General features: G+C 41.6%; 1 protein-coding gene across 2 annotated transcripts; it reads right to left on the bottom strand.

Annotated features, from left to right (window-relative positions):
• Nucleotides 1-915: 915 nt before the first annotated feature.
• On the bottom strand, nt 916-18,747 carry LOC134478266 (leucine-rich repeat-containing protein 37A2-like). Of its 2 annotated transcripts, XM_063258953.1 has the most exons (10): nt 18,623-18,747; nt 15,105-15,176; nt 14,449-14,523; nt 11,647-11,765; nt 7,090-8,891; nt 6,640-6,744; nt 3,844-3,893; nt 2,262-2,313; nt 2,042-2,184; nt 916-1,960 (listed from the first exon to the last, which is right to left on the bottom strand). In XM_063258953.1, exons 3-10 carry the CDS (start codon nt 14,469-14,471, stop codon nt 1,870-1,872), a joined length of 2,385 nt encoding a protein of 794 aa, XP_063115023.1. In that variant the 5' UTR covers nt 14,472-14,523; nt 15,105-15,176; nt 18,623-18,747; the 3' UTR covers nt 916-1,869. The 2 variants fall into 2 exon arrangements, with proteins under 2 accessions (XP_063115023.1, XP_063115024.1); XM_063258954.1 differs by lacking the exons at nt 2,042-2,184; nt 2,262-2,313.
• Between the last annotated feature and the right edge of the window lie 773 nt (nt 18,748-19,520).

Below are 19,520 nucleotides of genomic sequence, written 5' to 3'. Positions count from 1 at the left end.
TGGGTTTCCACTGTTGAAGACATAGGGACACCTTTCTTGCCCAGAGACAAAGGAGCTGAAGACCCTGAGCCGAGCTCAGTGCAGGTTTCTGCCAAGAATTGGCTGTTCCCCAGCCCTCATGTGCACTCTTCGGACCTGCCTGGACCTCCCCAGCCCAATACTGTGGTCTGAATTCAGACCCTGGGCTCCCACTTGACCAAAGTCTTCAAATCTAAAGTACCCAAAGCACAGTTGCTACAGACTGCTCCTGACACCTGCCCTTCACTGACTCGATCACTGTATCTGATATTAGCTTACCATGGAAAGAAAAAAAAAAAAAACTACAGGACCAGAAGAGGAAAAGTATACCCCAAGGCTTCATATGTTGTGAGCTGACTTGAAGTTACACATCACAGTGTGCCCAGGGGAGGCTCAAAGTGGTCACGTGGTATAAAGAGCAGTTAAAACAGGTGTATGTTTTCTGGCTCCAAATATCCAGGAAGGAGGCCCAGGAGTCATTTTCATCCCATCCTTTCCCAGCCTGTGCCCGACTCCCATGCCACCCTGCTCACTGAACACCCACCACCCTGCTGAGCTCATCCTTCCATCTCAATCTCAGCCTTTTCTGCAGGGTTATGTATGTCCTCTTGTGCCCACAGAGTTGGCTCCTTGTTCTCTCTTATAGTCTGAAGACACTCACAGCCGAGTCTTTGCTTAACACAGGGGACATGATGCGTGTTAAGAGGCATGTCACATATCATGAAGCATAAAAGTGCATGGGACCTAGGGAGAACAGAGCCTCCTCTTTTTGTAGGTGCTGGGTCATTAAGTTGTAGCCATCCCAATTCCATGAGCACAGGAAGCCAAAGTGTCTCACAGTAGCTGAGGCAGAGGGACATGCCTCAGACTCCCGGGTTCTGTGCTGAACATCAGTAATCTTAGGTGCCATGATTCAGGCAGCTCTCAAACTTCCTGGGGTGAGGACCATGAAGGGCGGTGAAAAGGTGAAGAAATAAGGGCAAGACACGCAAAGCTGGGATCAGGGGGGGCCCTCTCTCCGGATCAGAGGAAAGGAACTGCTCAACCACCTTAGCCCATTTATTTAGGCACTCAGGGAATTGATGTCAATTTCAACCCCTCTGCATAGCAGCTTATTTGACTGACTCACCTGGGCACCTTGCCTTCCAGAGCTGGAACAGCTTGTTATGTGGCTCACTTTGGGCTCTCTATGTTCACAGGTCTGGCCTTGCATTAGCCCAACATATGTGATCCATCTCCAACTTCAGCCACTTCGTACACTTGGGGACTTGGAGGTTCACATGTCCCCCAAATTCTGATGGCCCATCTCCAGAACACTAAGCCATGTGACAGCAGGCAGCAAGGTCTGTATGTCCCCATATTTCTATACCCTATAGTGGGGCAGTGTCTTGGTTAAAATCCTTTAGAGTCTTAGGGTCCTTAATTAAAACTCTAATTTGAGGCTTTAGATATGTGGCTTTGTGTACTTGGCCAGATTACTTATATTCTTTGAGCTCCATTTCCTGTGCAATGATAAGACGAATAAGACAAAAACTATGCTTCCATGGATTATTGGGCTAAGTGTTAGGAGTCTATAAATGCCAAACCCACAAGTGCGTTTGGTTACAGAAACTGGTTATCCTGGCTGCCAAGGACAAGAAGGCCACACTGGCTCCCTCAGAAGCAGGACCAAACAAAGGATCCAAACAGCAGTCCCACTATGCCGTGTGTTACATGCACACATCAATTTGACTATCAGGACTTATTTTCTTACTGCATGGCTAGAAGTGCTTATGAATATTATAGATTTTAATGTAACAATGCGAAACAATGTGAAAAAAAGATTTGCCAGTCACTGGAGGCAAGTCAGGGTCACTCCAAGGGCGCCTTCTTGAGCCCACTTTCCTCATCCTTGATGGCCGACACTGTGGGCGCTGCCTCTGTGGTGACTCCGTGGAGCTCCCTGGAAAACAAGGCCAAGGCAGTGAGGCTTTCTTTATTCTTCATTTTAGATTGCAATTTTAAGTCATCCCCAGCCACTTACCCTGCGTGCTTTGTGAAAATCTCACCCTCATCAGAGGAATCCTTCCCATGCAGCTTGGCCGACACTTGTTTCATGTGTGAGGCACGGATAGGTCTGTATATTTCCTGAAGCCACAGCAGGCAAACAGCCCCACTCACGGCCTTCTGGAAAACAGAAGGGGACTTAGGAGCTCTGCCTCCCCTCCACCACCACCACAGCGCTGAGTCCTTCTCAAATTTACCTCCTTTTCCTGTTCCATTTTGCATCTCCCATGCCAACGTTGGGAAAGGCCCCTGTGGGAAAACACGTGCAAGACAGTGAGTGATTCGCATTATTGTTCTCATGTCAGACTGCACACTTCAGGTCTCCATAGGACAAAACACATACCTTAGTTCACAACCGCAATAAGCAATTTCAACCTAGACCTGGCGTCCTGAAAATAGTTGCACGATGCTGTACTTTTGGAACCTCCATCTGTTATCAAGGGCCTCACAAGGTCTCTGGGAGAGACCTCTGCACCTGGCACAGCCTGAAACCAGGCAAGATTATCACCCCACTTTCACCATCAGTCGGTGATGCTCTTGCAGTGAACAAACTGCATAACTATACTATGGGGAAACATTTCACTCTTTCCAGAGTCTTTCACATCAGTCCCCCATCAGCCCCACATGCAGCCCTCCCTGTGGAATAAACAGGTGTTTCTATTTTCCTAGCTGGTTCACCCTACTCATCAAGCAAAAACTCAAGTTCAACCTGTAAAGATATACAGTTCAGAGATTTTCATACCAAGGACTGTCTCTGATGAGTGAATTGTGAAATCCCTTTAAAGGATAATTAATACTAAAAACAGTGTGTCTTTTTTGAGCCATATGTGGTGGTATACACGTGTAATCCCAGTATTCTGAGAGGCTGAGGCAGGAGGGTGGCAAGTTAAAGCCCAGCCTCAGCAACCTGGCAAGACCATGTCTCGAATACATAAATCATCACAGAAAAAGAAACTGAAGATGCAACTCAGAGCAAAAGGCCCTGAATTCAATCTCCAGTACCATCAAGAATGAAAGAGGAGAGTGCCTTGTGCAATACAAACAGAACAGAAAGACATCAAAATGCACTGTTTCAGAGACTACTGCAGTCAATGGTGTCTACATACACCGACTCCCCATAAAGCATGGCTCCGCCCAAGCGCAGCATAATCAGAGGAGCAGTGCCAGCTGCTGGCAAGGCGCCACCCACTTTCTGACACTCACTAGCAGTGTGACCACAGGGCAAGGCAGTCTCCTGTCCTTTCTCTCCAGTTCTTCATTGCAAAAAAATGAGGCAAACTACCATTATGTAGGTCTCTCCCAAGGAGAAGGCTGTGCGGTTTGTGTAAAGGAACTCAGGAGGCTCACAAAGGAAGCGGAAGCCTGAGAGGATGAGCTTCTACCCCTCCACAGATGGATGGAAGGATTCCATCTTCCACCAGCCTCAGCCTAGCACCTGGGCTTCCTGTGCAGCCCCACAAGGCTTCTCCACCACAGGAGCAGGCGTACCCAAACCTGCCACCTCTACCCTCGGTACTGGATGCCTGGTGACAGCAGATGCCTCCCTGCTTGTCCCGCCCATCTCAGCCTCTTTGCAGTGAGGGGAGGCATCAGGGGAAGGAAGGGTTATTGTGCTGCAGGTGGGCTGTGCACCGTGACATTGGGGTATTTAAGCATAGATGAGTTCTAAGTCCTCCTCTAGCCCTAGTTCTAGTTTTAGTTCTGATTCTAATTTTGGTCCTGGTCTTAGTTGTGGTTTTAGTTCTGGTTTTGAAGTTTTCCTTTAAAAATCATATTTACCTTGAGGACTCTTCTTCATTTTCCTCTGAAGCCCGTTTTTGGGAATAAATCTGTTGTGGGGGTAAACAGTCATGAGTATCCAACACCAAGACCACTACCTCCCATTCTTCACTTGTTCCTTTTCTTTATCTAAATCTTATGTAGTCGGGGAGGGTAGTGTGCTGGAGGCTGAGGCAGGAGGATCAACATGAACTAGAGACAGGGTGAATTCAAAGCCAGCCTCAGCTACATAGTGAGACCCTGTCTCAGAATACAAAGCAAAACAAAATTTTATCTGAGTGACATGATAACATTTCTGAAAACTAGAGTTCGGCCCTGTTAATCATAGTTCATTGACTTTCCCAAAGCACCTGCTTCAAGTTCTTGTGCAGCTGGCACATTCTGTTTGTTTTTTGTCCAGCACTTGAATTGAACCCAGGGCCTTTGCACTGAACTGTTTCCAATGTGTGTGTGTGTGTGTGTGTGTGTGTGTGTGTGTGTGTGTTCTGAGAATTCCTCAAATATATATTAAATATTTATTATACTTATTATATATTTTTATAATATATATTGTTTATATGTATTTTTGAGACATCTTTGCAAATGGCCCATTGCCTTTGTCTCAGCCTCCCAGAATGATGGGAGATTTCAGGCATATGCCACCAGTCTCAGGCACTTAATACATCTTTTTGGCTATTTTAGGTAAAATTCAACTAGTAATTCCTAATAAAAATTCTTAAAAGAAGAAAACATTCTTAATTTGATAAAAAAAATCTAATAGAAATCTAAACAGCATTGTTTTAACGTGAAGAACAAAGCCAAGCATAGTGGCATGTGCCTTTGACCCTAGGGCTGGAGGAGACTGAACCAGGATTATCCCAATCCCGAGTGCAGCCCAAACTTTGACCTGTCATGGTAAGACATCCAGCTCAACTTGGCCACTTAGCTGTACTCCAGATAAAAAAAGAGGCTATGAGCTGTGCAGATGAATAATACAGCAGGACCTTAGCTCACAAATGCTTTGGGGCCCTAATAATTTAGTTTCTACAAAGAAGCATTTGGCAAAATTTCTTTTTGTTTGCAAACTGCGTCAGGTGACAAACACAACCATTGCCATCCTTGCCTCACAAACATTCATCTTTTTCCAAAATTGTATAAAATCAAATTCCAAAGCATCCATAAAAATTGTAGGAATTGAGCAAACAGGTCCAATCTAGGAACCAGAGCCATGTGTGGGCTGCCACCAGACTGGAAATAGTCAAACCCAAGCTTCTCCCCATTCGTGCACTCGAGGAAGAGAACAAGGCCACACCAGGGAGTAAGCCCAGTCTGGGAAACAGTGCCATATGTGAACTGCCACCAGACTAGGAATGGCCAGAGCCAAGCCTTTCTCCATCAGTCAGTACCATTCATGGACTAAGGGGAGAGAGAACAAGGCCATACCAGCGAGCAAGCCCAGTCTGCGACTGGGCTGCAACAGATGGACCCTAGTCAATTCTGGTGTGCAGGCTGGCAATCAAGAAGTACTTCTTCTACCGTGTAAGCAGCAGGTTACCCAGAGAAACACAGGCTGTGATGATAACAGTGGAAGTGAAATGCAGTTGGATGCCTGTGGTGCTTTGGTCCATTTCACTAACATTGCAGGTCTAGGGCCAGTGGCCGGTGGTCTGATCACAGGTTCACAGGATAGCAGTACACTGTGTGGCATCCCCAACCCTCCTTCTGAGGGTTGCAGCCATTGTTGACTCCCTGTAGTCTTTTTTTGGAAGTCCTATGTCATTCCCATTGTTTTGTTGTGTTGGGTTTTATCCTCTTTTGTTTATGTTAGATCTGATGGCAGGAGCAGCTATATCAAGGATAGCAAGATACGTTATGGTAGCCATTTTGGATTTACTATTGGCTTGTTTTGAAGTCCTTTACTGCATTCATTGTTTTGTTTTTATTGTTTCTATTCTGTTCTATTCTGTTTGATTTTTATTATGTTTGAAGTTATCTGCAGCTATTTTGAAGATATCAAAAGGCATTATGGTAACTATTGTTGATTTTGTATTGTTTTAAAGTCCTGTATCTCTCACACTAGTTTGTTTTAATTGGTTTTATTGTTTTATCCTCTTTTTTAAAAAATTAAGGAGAGGACTAAGGCACAGCAAGCTGACTGGGGAAGGAAGTGGGTATTTCCTGTCAACCATAGAGTTCTGGGACACAAGTACAGATCATTTTTCAAAGCCCTGCACTTGGAACCAATCAGAGAGTGCTATCTTCATTTCTTCTCTTGAGAAATCAAGCTCTTTTTTTTTTTTTTTGTATTTTTCCTTTTTATCAGTACCAGGGGTCGAACTCACGACTGCCTGCTTGCAAGGCAGGCGCTTATGCCGCTGAGCTAAATCCCCAGCCCCCAGAGAAATCAAGCATTTTTTTGATAAGACAGTCAAGGTTGGAGAGCAGCCATTTTCCTCATGACCACTGTGTCTCTTTCAGTGCAGTCTGTTCTCACCTTGTGGAATGTACTTCTTTTCCTACTTTTAACTAACCTGCACTCTGCAGAGCATGTTTCTGTTCCTACCTTTAATAAATTTAAAGGTCATGACATTTGTTCCTGTCTTGACCAATTCTTTCACAGGACAGAAGGAACCTAGAAAAAAATCTCTAAATGGAGTTCCCAGTACCTCAAAACCCAGTAATATTACCACATTTAGAACTCAAACTATATAACAGCTGGAATAAAGTCAGGTAGTTCAGTATTAATACAGGAAAAGAGAGTTTGCTCAATATAGTAAAGAGTCCTTCCAGGAAGCCTGAAGTAATTGTGATGCTTACCTCAATGAGACAGAAAATTATCAACACAATGATCCCTACTCCCGTCACAGATACTGTCAAGATCAGTTTGTTCTTATAGCCGAATCCTGGAACTTCTACTGTGAGCTGAGAGACAGATAGATGAGACAGGGAGGGAGGAAAAAGAGGAAGGAAAGAGAGAAATTTTTGTTAAGTAACAAAGATGGGACAGATGAAAGCTGACTATTCAAATCAAATTCTTACAGAGGAGTAGTTTGCAAGACGATAAAAACATATGCGGTGGACCATGTTACAAATAGTATTATGCATGTTCCTTTCTAGTTTATTTTGTATGCCAGGTCATGTTCCTTCTCTCAAAGAGCAGGGTGGAGATCACCATCCTGACCACAGTTATGTGGCCAGGACAAAGTACAGACATGGGGGCCCTTTTGTGCTTCACAGCAGACCCTCATGTTGGGCAGCTGTCCTCACCTCCGTTGACTGCCGCTCCTTCTCTTCATTCTGGTCTTCTGTGCTCTCATTGATGTAATTCTCATTTGTCCAGTGCTCCACATCCCACTGGGCCTTGGACACCTTGGCTTTTTGCTGCTCACTGAACAGCTTCAACAGGAGGCCTGTCTTGGAGATGAGCTTGGCACAGGGCAACTGCACTTGGGTCTCAGAGCAGTCCAATAACCTCCTGAGAACAAGAGAAACCAGCCTTCTGATGTCATTGTTGGGGATGAGGGGCCAGAGTTGCTGATTTATGTAAATCTCAAACTGATCACGTGAGGATGACAGCGACAGGGAGGTGAAGTCTTTGAGTGGTGAGTCAGTGCCCATGTTGGGGTGTTCCCAATGTGCCTTTGTTGTGTGGTTCACAGCTGGTATTAGGTTGAATGCAGTCACGGCAGAGTATGCAGCAGAATGATTCTTGTGAGTTGTGTCTTTGGAGATAGTTTCTTCTGGCACACTAATGCTTAACGCAAAATCTGCTCCTTTGAAAGTATCTGCTGCAGTATGGTTTTCTACAGGGGTGCTTTCTACAGAAAGTTCTGAAGGAGCATATAATTCTGAAACAAGAGTCTCCTGAAAACTGGGCTCTCCTGAAGATGAGAAGAACCGTCCTGATGGGAAACTGATGAGAGTCCTCACTGCTGAGAATTGAGGCCTCTTTACAAGCGGTAGTCTACTGCGTGTGTTTTCCTTTCTCAACTTGTCACTCAGCTTGACCTCGGGTGTTCCCTGGGCCATGAGAGAATGAGTTTTGTGAAAGTGGTGAGAGTTTCCAGGATGTAAGACTGGTTTTGTACCCTCTGTGGTTTTAACTCTAGCATCTGCATTTTGTAAGTCCAAAATGTAGTTGAAATCATTTGCTCTCTTTCTCACCTTGGGCAGGGCTTTGGCAGGGATGGAAGAAGGAGATCGGTCCATGGAGTGATGTTTTAGGAAAGAAGAAGCTGTTACTTTCTGTTCGTCTGTGAAGGAGGGCTCTATGTGGAAAGAGTTTCCCACCAACTTCCTGGGCTTTGGCATCCTCTGATACTGAGCCATCTCCCATGGGATGAATCTCTTTAAGCCTCTCTCTTTGGTGACATCTTCCAAGAATGGCTGCCTACCCCAGTTCAATGCAGCTTTCTGTTTCCTTTCTTCCTTGAAAAGACTTTGTTGTGGATGCTTCAGCTCCTTGAGAGGGGTCTTCAAGCTTGGAAACATTTTCCTTTCACCCTCCACCTCTGCCAGGTTGTTTTCCTGTGTTTGAGCACTTTCCAGTTTCTTTGCAAAGATTTGGTGTCTCAGTTGGGGATCTAAAAGTCTAGATGGTATAACCATATCACTTTTTTCTTTCTTTTTCACCTTATCTAATATTTCCTGAATTTTTACATTTAACAAAGTTTGCAACAGATATATCCTCTGTAGTTTATCATTGAGCGTCGAATTGTCAAATGCAGGTTGAGAAGAGGAGTTTCTCATATTGTTTTCCAAATAAGCCAAAGAATTATTTCCATTTTGTATATTTGACAAAAGGAGCTGAATGAATGGTAATATTGTTTTTTCTATGCCTTCTAGATTTCCCTCTAGAAAGTATGGCAGTGTGAAACCTGGTGTTGTAGAAAGATCACTTTCATCATTAATGTCTAGCTGCTCTTTCACAAGGCCTAATAATTCCAAACCACTTATTTCTGCAGATGCCATATCTGTCTTGATAGTCAGCTCAGTGCTGGTGCTCTTCTTCCGGGCTTGTAACACCTTAATGAAGGCTTCATGGACATTCCTTATGGGGGCTTTTCCCACTGTCAGAAAAAAGAGACTGCTGTCAATCAAGGGAGACAGAATAGCCAGCTTTTTGTCAGCCCACAGCTAATCATGCCACTCAAAGTTAGCAGTCAGTAAGTATTTCAGTGCCATTTGGAAGGGACAAAAAAGAAACCCAAACTTAAAACTATGAAACATATAACAGAAAGTTAAAAAATGAAAGATTTATGAGATCTATTGAGAAACTGGAGTAGTTTTAACCAACTCAGACAAAAGATTTCTATCTAGAACTTACAAAGAATTGAAGAAAATCAGACCCCAACAAATTTAAAGACCCAATCCAAAAAATGGCCATCTAAGATGAACACACACTTTTCAGATGAAGAAGAGCAAATGGTAAATAAATATATACAGAAATGTCCAACATCACTGGTCATTCAAGAAATGCAAATTAAAATAACACTGAGATTCCATCTCCCTCCAGAAAGAATGGCTCTGAATATCCAGAGGTCAACCAATGACAAATGCTGTGGAAGGGTTGTGGGGAAAAAGGAACACTTCTTCACTGCTTGTAGGAGTGCAGGATTGGTTCAGCTGCTGCTGAAGTCAGTGTGGAAATTCCTCAAAAACCTAGGTTTGGAGGTCCCACTCGATCCAGCTATTCTCCTGAGTATTTTCCCAGAAGGACTGAAGACATCATACCACATGTGCCCATGTTTATAGCAGCTCAATTTGTAATAGCTAAATTTTGGAAACAACCCAAATGCATGGCCATCAACCACTGAATGGATAAAACATATGGGGTATTTTTTTTTACAATGGAACACTATCCAGCTATGAAGAAAGACAAATGAGCTTTTTATAGGTAAATGAATGCAATTAGAGGCTATAATCATAAGTGAAATAAATCAGTCTCACATGTGTATAAACTCTGCATTTTCTCCTCAGTGTAAAAAGCTGAAAGACTTAATAAGACCCAAAATGTATGCTAGATACTGTGAAAGTGAAAGAGGATGAAACTGCTCAAAAGGAAAAGACAACTGATATGGGGAAAGGAGAATAAAGAAGGGAAAATATATATATTACATAGTTATACTACTAATCTCTGTTCCTCAAAAAAACAGTTTGCACTTTCATTGTTTGATCATTTTTCATACCTATATCTTGTAATCTTAGTATCTACTTTGAAGATAACAATACAGAATATAGTAGCCATTTCAGCAACCCTCTCTGCAGCCCTTCTATGCCCGCTCAGATTCTGTACACCGTAACATCACACTGCAGGTGCAGAGGCAGCGCAAGAATTCCTCGCTCTACCTGTTCGGTGTGTCATGTTCTTGCTACTGTCACAGATGACCACGAGGAAGGACAGTCCTCCTGTGACAGTGAGCCAAAGTGCCAAGGCAGAGGCCCCACTCCTTCTGCTTCCAGGTCCTCCTCTGGGTATGTTCCCTCCACCTGTTCACCACATATCTTCACTTGGCCCTGCTCTCATATGTCCTAGCTCCATAACGAAAGATTCTACCAGAACCAAATACTGTCCTGCACTGGTTCTTTCCTTAAATTGGGACAGGGACCTGGGGTGTAGGTTCAGAGACTTTTAATTTGCTTGGTTGTATGCCTGTGTGGAGTAATGCACAATACATTTTCAGAATAACAGCAATTTCTGGACAAACATGATTTAAGGTCTTAACGTACAAGGGAGTAAAAGCTGTTTCTATCAGATGCTTGCCCTACTTTCACTTCTGTTCTAATATTTCTAAGCATCTGAAGCTACTGATGATATGAAAGTCTTGGACTTGTAACCTGTTTTCTCTTCCAGAAGAATTAAGTGACTGTGGTGGTGGTGAGGTGACTGGCCAGAGGAGGAGTTAAGATCATGACCACAGAGGAACATTGGGCTTCTGGAGGACCCAGAATTGGGGACGGAAGGCTGGCATGGGGCTCTAGCACATGACATCTCTAATCTTGCTTTCCTTGTCTATAAACAGAGTTAAGAAATTATTCCTTTGCTTGTATTTCTAGGGAATGAAGAAGTAATATTGTAAGTAAAATATTATTTTTAAAAGCCAAGCAACATTGCCTTTTCAGAGAGAGCAAAGTGCCATTATTCATGATTTGTCCCAGATCACTGGTAGACATCTGTATTCAAACCCTCTGGATGTGAAAGCAGTCACATGTTGCAAGCATGAAGCAAGAGCTAATAAACCCGACATACAGAAAAATCCTTAAATGCACCTGAGTCATGTGAGACCCAGGAAGAGCACAGTGTTGGACAGTCTGGGCATGGAAGAACCTTGCATTCCCTTAGTGGAGACAGGAAGCAGTTTCTGGTTATGCAATTAGAAACTCCTGAGCCTTAAACAAAATAATCTTTTACACAATTGCAAAAACAAGACAAAAGTGATCTCCACCTGCCCCAAGGTTGAGGAAACTTGAGCCCCTGAGTACATAAATCAGCTTACAAACTGCATTTCACTTTATGAATTAAGTTTTTACTGGAAGGCAAAGCACCGGACAGCAAGCACTGTGCATGGTGCGCAGCCAAGCATGGTGTGCCCTCCCCTTCCAGCCCTTCCTCTGAGTCCTTCGAATATGGAACAGTTTTGTTATTGCAACATGCAGTACTAACTGAGAACCTGTCTGCAGGGGACCACTTCAAAACTTTATCAGGCTTAACTCTGATGAATGAATATGTGTAAAATAATTATATCATTAGTTTACAATCTTATCATCACCATTTAAAATTAAAAAGCAAAATATAAATGAAAATATCATCAGGCATAGACTCACCACACTGAGTGGCATTAACCACACATGTGCTGTCACAATGCAGCTTAATTGTCTTGCAGACAACCTCGATGTCATTTTTAAAATGGCAGAGGCAGCAGACCATATGGCTCGGTAAGATCCTGCAGACAGGACACAGAGATCTGAGTTAATGGAAAGCGGCTCTTTGAATGGTAAAGAGGTGGCACAAGGCTCCACAGCGTGGTGCTTGAAGGAGTGCTGGAGGCAGCCTGTGCGGCTGGGTAGGAAGCCAACAGCCACTGCAGCTTTTGAATATTGTGAGTAAATAGGAGGGAGAGAGGGGTCCCCACAGAAGGGTAAGCTCAGCAGTGCGTGTGGTGGGCCTGACGTGATGGTACTAGAGATTAGTGCTGAGTGACAGAATGTGTCCTTTCATTCAGAAGCATCTCTCACTCAGGGTTGGGAGTGTACAAGAAGAATGTTGACTTCGAAAGAGTCTAAAAGGATATCAAAGACCTCAATATTGAAAAATACAGTACTCTGGAAAAGCAGAATGAAAAGAATGTTCAAAATGGAGAGCTATCCCAGTGTTCTGGGTTGGAAGAACTGATATAATGAAAATGGCCATACTTCCAAAACAATTATGCAGATTCAATGCAATCCCAATCAAAATTCCAGTAGTATATCTCACAGAATTAAAGAAATCCTAAAATTCATCTAGAACCAGAAGAGACTAGAGTAGCAAGGCAATCCTCGGCAACACAGCTAAGGCCAGAGGCATCACAGTTCCTGACTTTATATGATGAAGCTACTGTGATAACACCAGCATGGTACAGGCAAAAAATAAACCTGAGGATCAGTGGAATGGATTAGAAGATGCAGAAACAACTCCAGACACACTAAGCCATCTTATCTTTCACAAAGGTGCCAAAGACATTCACTGAAAGAAAGCTTCTTTAATAAATTGTTCTAGAAAAACTAGCTCTACACCTCTTAAATATTAAAATTGGACCCAAATCTTTTACCATGTACTAAGCAAAAATCAGAATGGATCCAAGATCTTAATATTAAAACAAACATTAAATCTTCTGGAAACAGAAGTAGTAAAACCCTTGAAGACATTTGTGTAGGCAGAGACTTCATGAACAAAACCCAAATCGCACAGGAACTATCACAAAGAATCAATAACTGGGATCTCATCTTATCGAAAAGCTTATACACACGAAGGAAAACCACTAACAGAGTGAAGAGATAACCTGTAACGTGGGAAAAAAATGTTTGTCAGCTGTTCCTCAGATAAAAAATTACTGTTGAAAACCTATAAAGAACTAAATAAAAAAAATCCTCCCAGATTTAAAGACCCAATCCAAAAATGGGCATTTGAGATGAACATACACTTCTCAAATGAAGAAATATGAACAGCAAATAAACATGAAAAAATGTTCAGCCAGGGATTTAGCTCAGCAGTGTAAGAACCTGTCTGGCAAGAGTGAGGTAGTGAGTTCTATCACCAGTATAAAAAGAAAAAAGAAAGAAAGAAATGTTCAGCAGCATCACTGGTTATTTGAGAGGTGCAAATTGAAACAACACTGAGATTACACCTCACCCCTGAAAGAATGGCTAGTATCAAGAAATCAAGCAATAACAAATGCTGGAGGGGCTCTGGAGGAAAAGGAACCCTTCTCCACTTTGGTGGAGCAACCACTGTGGAAATCAGTGTGGAGATTCCTAAAAACAAACAAACAAAAAACCCCTCTTGAATTGGAGCTCCCATTCAACCCAACAAATCCCCTTCTGGGTAACATCCCAGAAGAACTGAAAACATCATACCACAGTGATATATGTGTAGCCATGTATACAGGAACACATTTATAATAGCAAAATCTTGGAAACAATGCAAATGCTTATCAGCCAAGAAATGAGTTAAAAAGATGTGCCGTTTTTATACAATTGAACACTATTCAGTCATAAGGAAAGATAAACTGGAGACTTTTATTGGTAAATGTATGCAGTTTGAGACCCTGCATGTAAATGAAGTAAATCAGATCAACATCACATTGGTGTAAACATCACATTGTATTTCTAGTGTGAGAAACAAAGAGTAAATAAGGACCACAATGTGCAATACATGTTGTAAAATGAGAAGAAGTGATTTGAAAAGAAAGAGGAGCCACGATGGGGGCAGAGGGAAAGGAAGGTAGGGAAAAGAAAATATGAGATAGTTATACTATTAGTTTCTCATAGTTCACTGAAAAGAAACTGCCATGCTAATATCATTTTGGAGAATTCGTTATGCCTATATCTAGTACTCTGAATAACTACTTTGAAGAAAACAATATACAATATATTAACTTTTAATATTCTATTATTTTGTTATAAAATTTAGTTTTTAAAAAAGAAATCAGACATACAAGCTTAATATCACATTGCTTTCCTCATATGTGAAACTGAGTTAAAAGAAAGCAAAATAAGTGATAACAGGAAGTATGGAGACAGATTGTTCTCAGAGGGGAAGGCGGTCAAGAAATGGGGGGTAAGGGATGATGCAAAGAAATTGGGATGTGTTCCACACACGCACCAAGTCCGTACAAAAGTGCGAGCATTATGTACAAATGCGTAACAAAAAAATAAGGGGGACCAAGAGATGAAAGGGTGAAAGGGGCAGGGAGGGAAGAGAAAGAGGTGGAGAAGAAATTGAGATGTATTGTGCACTCGCCCTCCTCCTGTACGCAATGGAATCACTAATGGAATACACAGCTATTCCAATAAACCAAAATAATTTCCTTAAAAAACTAACCAAAATACCTTAGGCAAATAAATTTAAGGAAAACAAAACTAACTCACAGTGTTTTCAGTCCTAGAGCCATTGTGATTATATTCTCAAGCGCTGTAAGTGGGACGTGTGTTTGTCCCAAGTCTCTGAAAAAGAAAGCTCAGTCAGTCATGAGGAATCCCAACACAAATACTCTGTACTTACACAGGTATTTCAAGAAAGTGTGGTTAATTCAATTTTCCCCGTTAACAAGCCAGCACATGATTTTATCACAAAATATAATCCCAGAGTTTTTCATGAAAAAGTTCAACTTTAATATTTGCACCATCAAATTAATGACTAAAATTCCATAGTAAAGCCTATACCTTTTTGAAATCATCATCTTACTTCTCAATTTTATATTGTAGTCACCTCTATGTGTGTTTTTTATTTTTAGTAACGATGCCACCATGCTTTCTGAGGTAAATGATGGGTCTGCCTCCGTTTATACGTTCCATTTCTACTGTGTTCCTCAGCAGTGCTCTCCACCCCTGCCAGCTCCTTTACCCATTATATTTCTTAATTATTTTCTTTCCAATAACTTTTTTCAATAGCTGCGTTAAAATTCAAATTAAACTTAAAATTATGACTTTCAGAATCAAGATACAATACTTAACCACTGATGAAAGGAAGCAAGAAGAACAGAAGTTATATTAGATTTACACAGTTACTGGATTAGAATACTTACAAATATTTTAATGCTGGTAATTGAAAAAGAGATGAATCCTCAATGGCTGACAGAGGATTATGATTGAGAATTCTGAAAGGCACAATGGAATTAAAATTTCACTATGCCTGAGGTTACATGAAAAGGTTTTTTTTTTTTGTATAGAACTTACATGTTAAAAAAGCATTTTCTGTGACTACACGTGTAATAACCCTTAGAATTCAGAAAGCGTTCTTTCTTTGGGGGTCAAATAGGTCTCTAAAAGATAAGGTGGAAATGAGAAAGAGGGAGGCAAAAATGTTGAATAGCATGGATAAAAAAGGAAAAATATGTGAAAGAACAAAAACCCTAAAATTGACTGCTCTGATAAGAAACCTTCACCCTACAGGAAATTCTATAGTTAAAATCCTTCATAACTCAAGCGGCTTGCCTTTCATCTTTAGAAATTTAAATAAAATCATGGTCTAATTCACTAAGAGAAAAAAACATGTGCTAGGCATGGTGGTACACACCTGTAATCCCAGCACCCAGGAGGCTGAGACATGAACATTGAGGCCAGCCTGGGCTACACAGTGAATTCAAGATCAGCTGAAACTACATAGTGAAACCCTGTCTCAACAATGACAAAAAAGGCAGTTATGTGGGAGGGGTGCAATTCCTTGGTTTAGAGTCAAAGAAAAAAGTTTTAAACATGTAAGAGGTGGGTCTTAGTAACTTTTCTTCATGAAGGAGACCATATCTGACAGCCGCACATGGAAGGAAAAAGACTTTATTATTTTTTTTTTGTCTTTTTCATTTTTTTTTATCGGTACCAGGGATTGAACTCACGACTGCCTGCTTGCAAGGCAGGTGCTTATGCCACTGAACTAAATCCCCAGCCCCCAAAAGGCCTTTATTTTGGCTCACGTTCCAGGGCATCGCCAGCTCCAAGGCAGGAAAGCCTGGTGGAAGGGCCTGAGTGGAGGAGAGACACTTACAGCCCAGCAATCATGAAGCACAGAGTGAAGGGAAGAGGCAGGAGGAAGATAACCCATCCACACCTCACCCCTGTGACCCACTTCTTTTGAGCCCCACATCAGCTATAACACCCCCATCATCCAATCACCTCCCAAAGCTCCACCTATGACTGAGGGAGGCTTTTGGGGGACATTTGGATAAAAACGGTAACAAGGGGGAGGTAATTAAAGCCATATTTGCTCTATTACTCCCATTTGTTTTCCTGTATCATGTTAATGCCTGGTATAGTGCCTAAAATTTACTAGGTTTTTAATAAATGTTCATTGAATATATAAAATTCTCTTTTGACATCAATGAAACGAATACATTCACACATGCATGCTCGCGTGCACACATCCCTTTTAAGAGATATAATCTTGCCTAGACTAGCATCAAACTCCTAGGATCAAGCACTGTTGCAACCTCAGGCTCCTGTGTGGCGGAGACTGCAAACACAGGTATTGAACCCAGAGCCTTTGCACTAAGCTGTGTCCCTAGCCATTCTTACATTCCTTTTCAGAAAAATTCTCTCTAAATTAATGATTTTCCCAGGCCGGGCTCAGACATGTAATACTTCTGCCTTAACCTGGCAGGTGCTAGGGTTACAGGCAATTACCACTGTGTCTGGCTATATTCATCATGATGCAAATTTTTACTTCAAAATGCTGGAATATAATTTGTTTTCAATTCTTTACAGTAAGCAAACAACAACAACAAAAGAAATATGAGGAAAGAAAAATCTATGTTGAGGTTAAATCTACTCAGGAAACATTAGTTATTATACTTCTACAGAATACTTTAAGAATAGTAATTATTAGTAACAGTAGTTATGTTCAACACTTTATACTGAAGCCTAATAGTAATCCTAAGTGGTAGGTATTAAAATTACCTCCACTTTACAAGTGAGGAAACTGAGGCACAGAGAGGTTATCTAACTTATCCTGAGTTGCCAGCTGCTTCTTGTGAGCCAGTGGCAGCCATATGGGCCACTGGGAGGAGAAAGAAGTCAGCCCCTTCTTATGACCTGAGGCAGCCCTGTGGGCTGGGAGACAAAAAGAGCTGAGGCCCTCTCCACGTCCGTAAGCAATCAACTGATCCAGAGAAACACAGGGTGAGATCATAGCTACAACAGGAAGAAGTCTGGCAAATTCATAAATATAGAAATGACACACATATAGGCAACTAAGGAGTCAAAAAGAAGTCACAAGGGAAATCAGGAAATACTTCAACATCAATGCAAATGAAGTCATATACCACCAACACTTAGGACCTGGTTAGAGCATTGTGCAGAGGGAAAGATACACACCCAGATGCAAATATTAAAAATTCTTGTCAATAATGTAAAATTCTCCTGAATAAAGTAGGAAAAGAACAGTAACTTAAGCCCAAGACAGAAGAAAATAATAAAGAATAAAACAGAAAAAAGTGAAATAAAAAATCCAAAACAATAGAGAAAAACAATGTAACCAAATCCCTAAACCATATATAAAAACTGATACAAAATATAGCAGAAACCTAATGTAAGGACTTAAACTATAAAACTCTTAGAAAAAAATATAAGAGCAAATGTCGGTAACTGTATTAGGCCACAATTTCTTATGTATGATACAAAGAGTTTAACTACAGGGAAAAAACGGTTTTATGAAAAAATTTTGTGCTTCAGTTGGGCTTGGTGATGCATGCCTATCTCCAAAAAAATTTACAAATAGCTCGGTGTAGTGGTTCCTGGCTGTAACCTTAGTACTCCGGGAAATAGGAAGATTGAACATTAGATCCCAGCCTGAGCAGCTTAGCAACTGATGGAGATCCTAATAGAGAAAGGGCTGGGGATGTAGCTCAATGCAGAGGCCCAAGGATCGACCCCCAGTTTTACACAAAACAAAGACAAACTACAAAATGTTTGTGTGTCAAAGGACACCAGTAAAATGATAAAAAGTCAGCTACCAGTAGAACAGGAGAAAATGTTTATAAATCATACATCTGATAAAGGCCTAGTACACAGAGTATCCAGAATGTATAAAGAAACTTTACAACTCAGTAAAAAGATACATAAGGATAAAATGGGGAGAGTATTTGAAAGTATTATTCAAAAAAGGTACACGGCCAGTATTCTCATGCAAAGATGTGTAATGTCTCATCAGTCTCCAATGTAAGTGAAAGCCACAATGAGTGTTTACACTCACTAAGATGGCCATAATAAAAAGACAGGTAGTAACAAGTGCTGGCCAAGATGGAGAAATTAGAAGCCACATTATTGCAGGTGAAAATGTAAAATCTCGCAGTCACTTGCAAGCAGTTCATGGGTGCCTCAAAAAGGTAAACCGAGTTATATATGACCCAGCACTTCTAACCCTTCAGTATGTCCCAGGTTGGCTCCCAACTCCTGAAAGCAAATGATGCTCCTGCCTCGGCCTTCTAAATAGCTGGAACTACAGGTACATGCTACAAGTACAAATTGTGCAAATCTATCAAAGTAACTGTAAAATAGCTTGAGAGGCGCAGCTCCCTCCAGATCAAATGATATGAATGTTAATGTCCAATACCAGTTGGCTCTCACTTTCTCATCTCCAGAAAGCAACTGCCTTTCTGTTAGGAAAACCTTCAAAGCAGATGGAACAAGTTGCTGTCTTCTCCATTATGTCTTTTCTAACTCACCCTCCACCCCAACTTTGCTTCAAAAGCAAACCGTCCTTATTCTCCCAAGTTGAGAATCAGCAGATTGACAAGGGGCGATCACTACAGTTGAGAATTCAGGTGGAGTTAACCAGCTCCAGGTGCATCCTAAACCTCTCTCCAGGGAACTCAAAATAAAGTGTATGAACCTGGAGTTCCGACCCACAAGACAGGTCTTTCCCAGCAGAGGGGAATTTTCAACTTGAGTCTAAAATCCCCTTCAGGACAGAAAACATCACAGAAGTTTTCAGCTGAAAGTGAATAAAACCCTCACTGCTTAGGTTTGCTGTGTTTTCTTTATACATTTTTTTGCACTTATAACTTAACATATCAGAGGCCCATACTTTCTAAAACATAACATACTGGGTGGTTGGGGAGGGAAGTGATTGGCAGCAGGTTCTGAGGAATTCTTTCTGCTTTTCCACTGAGGAGGTTCTGGGACTCAGCACCTGTACCTTTTGTTCTTTGGAGAACAGAGCATTAAACATAGTTCTTTGAAGCTCTGTATTGCATACATTGTAACAGAACTCTGCATGCGAGAAGGAATCAGAGTTAAACTCAAAAGTGGAATTTCAGGGGCTGGGGATTTAGCTCAGCAACATAAGCGCCTGCCTTGTAAGCAGGCAGTCGTGAGTTCCATCCCTGGTACCGATAAAAAGGAAAAAGACAAAAAAAAAAAAAAAAAAGTGGAATTTCAAGAACCATTCACTTGTCAGAACCATACCTCTGAGCTCTCTGCAGTGCTAATTTGAGTGTTATTTGGGCAGT

This window comes from Cavia porcellus, unplaced genomic scaffold (assembly GCF_034190915.1).
Source record: "Cavia porcellus strain 051 isolate PalLab524CR breed Dunkin Hartley unplaced genomic scaffold, mCavPor4.1 scaffold_12, whole genome shotgun sequence".
NCBI lineage: Eukaryota > Metazoa > Chordata > Mammalia > Rodentia > Caviidae > Cavia > Cavia porcellus.
This window is presented reverse-complemented; position numbering and strand designations above follow the sequence as displayed.

Coding starts and splice junctions, on each gene's coding strand:
- LOC134478266 (XM_063258953.1), bottom strand. CDS start 14,471: ATGGCTCTAGGACTGAAAACACT. Junction 8,892..11,646: donor GGTTAATGCCACTCAGTGTG/GTGAGTCTATGC, acceptor TTTTTCTGACAG/TGGGAAAAGCCCCCATAAGG. Junction 3,894..6,639: donor TAATTTTCTGTCTCATTGAG/GTAAGCATCACA, acceptor CCCCCACAACAG/ATTTATTCCCAAAAACGGGC.